Below are 5,423 nucleotides of genomic sequence, written 5' to 3' on the forward strand. Positions count from 1 at the left end.
TAGGCCCCCCCCCCCCCCCGGCCCATCACTTACCTGGACGGGGCTGGGCGGCTTCTCGGCTGGGGCTGGGCTGCTGGACGGCTTCTCGGGCTGGGCGGCTCTGCACCTTCCTCTAACAGAGGATGGTACAGAATGGCCACTCAAGCGCGCTCCCGAGCAGTGACAGCTCGTCTGCGCATGCGCAGAAGAGCTGTAGCGGCGAGCACACTGAAGTGGCTCGTGCTGAAAGGAGAAGACCAGACTGCGCAAGCGCGTCTAAAAAAGCAAGCTGCCAGCGAATTTAGACGGAACCATGGAGACGAGGACGCTAGCAACGGAGCAGGTAAGTGAATAACTTCTGTATGGCTCATAATTAATGCACGATGTATATTACAAAGTGCATTAATATGGCCATACAGAAGTGTATAACCCCACTTGCTGCCGCGAGACAACCCCTTTAACACTTTAAAATCGCAGGAACAAAGCTGTGATATTGTCGCAGCGATATTGCTCCTGCCCATGTGAAAGGGACCTAAGGGTTATGATGTAATGCATAAATAGGACAGAGGAACATTGTGCGTAGATCTCTGCCTGTCCCATAGAAGTGAAGGGGACCGGCTGTCAAACATGCAACCCAGCAACCTGTGATTGGGAATAAATGTCTTTGAGGAGAGAAAAAAAAAAAAAGAGCCTTTACCTTTGCATGACCGTCTCTCTCTTTAGCAAGTTTCTGTTTTCTTCTCTCTGCAAAATAAGTCATCAATCATCACAAATAATGGCGCGCAAAATTGCAAAAAACACAATGAATCATGACTGGATTACCAACAATGGACAATAGCTGCATCCAAACAATCCAATCCACTACATATAATGTTGATGCTAATGTAGAAGCTTCCATGTCCTCCGGTACGCCGACAGAGCAGTTCTTTCACATCAGCCAATGAAAGCCGGCGCTCGATTAACCAATCACAGCCATTCAAATAAGGTCTTTCATTGGCTGACGGGGTTCTTAATTAAACAATTAGAGCATTAGCTTGCTGGAAGCGGGGTATTCAAGCCCCGTTACCAAGAAGAACTGCTCTGTTGGCATGCAGGACGACACGGAGGCCTGCAGCAGCACCGCAACCCAGCATGAGGACCCGAACACTGGCTGCTGGGTATTTTTTTTTTCATGTAGTGTAGCTAGGGCTTATTTTCAGGGAAGGCGTATATTTCATGCCCCCCCCCCACCACCACCACCTGAAAATCAGGGTAGTGCTTCTTATGGAGAAAACACAGTATGTTCTATTCATCTGAGTCCCTATATACCAAAAACATTGATAAATAGGATGTGGAAGGAAGGGAGGAAGGGTGTAGTTAATAGTGTCCTGGTGTTACCATTTTAATACGATAAATTTATCAAAACAAGAGACGGGGGGGAAAGTGAGAAGTTGAAGGTTTGGTTTACCAACTCCATTGCCTGATTACTCATGGGAGCATAAAGCGAGACACTTAGGCCACTCCCACACAGGCGCTTGAAAAAACGCTACATTTACTGTGTTTTCATGTGCATTGACATGTGCTTTTGACAGCATCTTCAGCAGTGTTATAGACGCAGCCAAGCAAGCTGATATGCTAGAACAGAAAAAACGGTCAAAGATGCGGTAACCACATTCTACCACGCTGAAACCGCACTTCATTCATTTCAATGGGCAAAGCATTGCTTTTTAAAATGCAGAATCGCATGAAGATAGAACAGACAGCGCTTGAAAAACACTTGTCTAAGGAGTCCCTTTGAAATCAATGGTAGTGATTGACAGCGCTCAGCGCTGCACTGAAGAGCAGTGTTAAGACGCAGGAAGAAAAAAAAAAGCATGTGTGAGAGTGGCCTTACTGTGTGACGGGCACTAAAAGCAACAATTGAGTGACACCAAATTAATATCTAGGGAGATTATATAGAGGTGTGGAAAACAGAGGGAAGATGCTGGAAAAGCGGGGAGCCAAAGAGGCCTGTATGGCTTCTGGTGCACTTACATATTTGGGACTGAGTGCTGTCTGTGTTAATCCATGGACAGCACATGGCCCCCTTATGGCATATAAGACTACACACATGGATTTTTTTTTTTTCCATACTGATCAAGGGTCCATGCGGAAAAAAACCTCATGGCTTGTCCTATTCCTGTCCATTTCATGGACAAAAAAAAAGGACATGTCAATGGACATTATCCATCTGCTGTTCGATACGAGTTGTATGGAGAAGAAAATGAAAAGTGAACAATTCCAGTCAGAGGGGACATTGTCTGTGATCACTGGTAGTAACTGTGCAGTAATTACTTATACGGTTTGTAGAGCTGGAATCTACCACTACATGGGGGTAATATTGGTCATAGAAAATGATTTGTTTTCTGTAATCTGTCATATATGGTAGTCATGTATGATCTTTCACTTTAATGACAACCCAAGGGCTCCAGCACACTGGCAAGGGCGATATTGGGCTGTGATTGACGGCCCGATATCGCCCTTACAGTCCTTCTGAAAACCCCTGGATCTTCATTTTCACAGCAGTAACCTTCTATGGCCAGTGATTGTCTGCAGGAGTCACATGTCCTGGTCAGTAGCAACCAGGAAGGACAGAGTGGTTTAAGTTGTGGAAAACCCCCTTTGAGGCATCATGTCCACAGGGAAAATCAGGCCCGCTGCGGATATCTAACGTGGATTTCTGCTGCAGATGAGTGTAAAATTGTATTTTATTGCATGCAGGTGACATGTGGATGCCGCACCCATAGGGATCAATGGGGGCCATCCGGAGTGTGATCCGCACTTAAATGGATCATGTCCCGTTTTTTTCCCGCACATGAAATTTTTAAATCACTTTAAAATACCAAAGGATGAAGGACCTGTGATGACATCCCCGTCAAGTAATCAGGCTTTACTGGTTTAGGACCTGCGATGACATCACAGTCATGTCATCAGGAGCAGAGCTCAGAGGCCATGTGACTGATAACATGGGGCTGACATGATCATAGCTCATGTGAGCACACGGCTGCTGTCAGGCTCTGTGCTTTATATATGCTTTAGGACCTGTGATGTCACCATCATGTGGTCAGGGGGCGGAGCATGTCAAGCATGCCACACACTCGCGGACAAGTGGTCGCTAGCACTTTGACTATTTAATGTGCCATATAAATGTACTGAGAAACTTTTTAAAAATTTTAAGTGGAATGAAATATATATATTTTTTTTAATGAAATTCCACCATCTTTGAGTGCATTTTGTTTCTGTTATGTACAAACAGCAACAAAAACAACATAAGTTTATGGTATGGGTCATTACAATTACTATGATACCAAACTTATATAGGATTTCAATGGGCAACTTCAGCGCATTATATGTACCAAGACTGGAATGCTAGGTTTTTGTTTTTTTCACATGACTGAAAGCCACGTGAAAAATGCCCACTGTGAACGAACCTGTTGAAACTAAGCGGCTGTATTCAGCGCCAAATATGCAGTGTATTTACGCTGGTGTGAATCAGCCCAGATGGTTATTTCCATCCAGACTCTGTTACCCAGACAAAATAGCACATCTGATGTGGCAATATGGAGCTACTACAAACCGGATAGAGGCCCCGAAGCAGATGTGAATGACGCCTTACCCATAATATCCCTGCCGTCTAACAGCTGAGGAGGACCACCCTGACCCATACAAGAAGCCGCCATGCTCGGGGACACTTACTCTCCCGAAGTCTGTTCTTGAAATTGGGGTCACTTCTCCTTTTCCTGTCGAAATAAATGCAGTAACCTACGAAGATGGCCCCGCACACCCCTGCCGCTATGGCGCTCGTCTTCCCCACAACCACCATCGCCGTCGTCCTTCACCAGCAAGCGTCACACAAAACAATGAATCACAGCAGTCTCCACCGCTCTCCTTCCGCACCCTTGAGGTGAAAAGATCGTCCGCGGAAGATGATGTCATCAAAGAGCGACGGCAGCGCTGCTCTTACTTCTGGAAGGTTTTTTTTTCCCTTCAAGCTTTATTAAACCCGACGGATACACAAGACTGTTGCCTGACGGTGTGAACGAGAGATGCCAGCTAGCATGGGCGTCCGACCCAGGCTTGCGGCCAGAATGTACAGGCCTCCAGATGTTAAGGGCTCATTCGCACGAGCGTATTTTGCACGCACATACCCCTAAAAAAAATCCCATGTTATTTATGTTTGGTGCGTGTGAGAGTAGCACATATTAAAATAATTAAACTCAATCACTCCTTAAAATCCGTGGGAGCATGCCTGCATGTTTCATTGCAAGCGCAGATCTGCAGAGTAGGCGTGCACAAAAAAAATACATTAAAAGCCCTGTCTCACATAGCATTTGGTAATTGTGCATTACGTGTGCAGGGTTTTTACGCATGTAATACGCTGTAACAATATCACATAGGCGGCCATGTTGATGCTCACACGAATTGCGTATATTACACACGTAACACAAATCACAGCTTGCTCTATCTTGGCGCATATTACACTTGCATACACACCAAGGTAATACATGACAATGGGTGACCCTCAGCCCATACACAATGTCATTGCATACTGGCTGCATGCCGCACATGTATGTCTTGCAGGCCGCACGTGCAACATACACGCGTGTGAGCCTGGCCAAATATGCACACAAGTCCTGGAAAACACAATGCCCATAGCGTAAATACCATTACACTTGTGTGAGAGCGATCTTAGGGTGCGTTCACACGAGGCAGCTCTTTTAAACTTGTGATTCCGGTTGCAAACGTAATGCTTTTTTGCGTTAAAAAAAACCATTGCATCTATGTACTTGCAATTTTCACGTGTGTGAAAAAATCGCAAGTGCTTCCAATAGCTGCAATGGTAAAAATTTGCGTTTTTGGGGGGATTTTTCTTAAAGATCCCATATGAAATAATAGGCGATTCCTTGTGAGGAATTGCCCAAAGCTAGGACATGCAGCGATTTTTCAATCTCGCAGCATCACTCATAGTAACATATAATGTAAGGATGCAAAAAACATGTGTCCATCCAGTTCAGCCTATTACCACCACCCTCCCCATGTTGATCCAGAGGAAGTAAAAATGAGGCTACCTACACACGGGCGAGCGAGAGTGTGACAGCCCAATATTGCGTTCGTCATTGTGCGTTCTACCCTTAGATGTGAGGCAATTTTCAGCAAAACCGCCTCACACTGCTTCTCTGAATTTCCGATCCTCTCACACAAGTTGCACATGCGTCAGAAAATCGAAGTGTTTCCCATTGATTTAAATGAGAAACCTCACATTTCACTTGCATGCACATCCCACGGCATGTGAGAGCCATACGAGGCATTAAAGCTTCCATTGAAATCAATAGGCAATGCGTTGTGCATTGCTGTGAGGCAAAACATCGCTCATGTGTTTGACTCCATTCTAAAGAATGCAGTTCATACTTATGCGAGACTTCTGC

General features: G+C 45.3%; 1 protein-coding gene across 1 annotated transcript in view; it reads right to left on the bottom strand.

The window, feature by feature from the left end:
• The window catches only part of TOMM20 (translocase of outer mitochondrial membrane 20), a 15,403-nt gene extending 11,462 nt beyond the window's left edge, over positions 1–3,941 (bottom strand). Inside the window, exons 1-2 of the mRNA XM_066596003.1 lie at positions 3,694–3,941; positions 677–723 (exon numbers count right to left, since the gene is read on the bottom strand). Of these exons, the coding sequence (XP_066452100.1) occupies positions 677–723; positions 3,694–3,820 (174 nt within the window). The 5' untranslated portion in view covers positions 3,821–3,941. The remainder of the gene's footprint in view (positions 1–676; positions 724–3,693) is intronic.
• Between the last annotated feature and the right edge of the window lie 1,482 nt (positions 3,942–5,423).

Source organism: Eleutherodactylus coqui, chromosome 3 (assembly GCF_035609145.1).
Source record: "Eleutherodactylus coqui strain aEleCoq1 chromosome 3, aEleCoq1.hap1, whole genome shotgun sequence".
Classification (NCBI taxonomy): domain Eukaryota; kingdom Metazoa; phylum Chordata; class Amphibia; order Anura; family Eleutherodactylidae; genus Eleutherodactylus; species Eleutherodactylus coqui.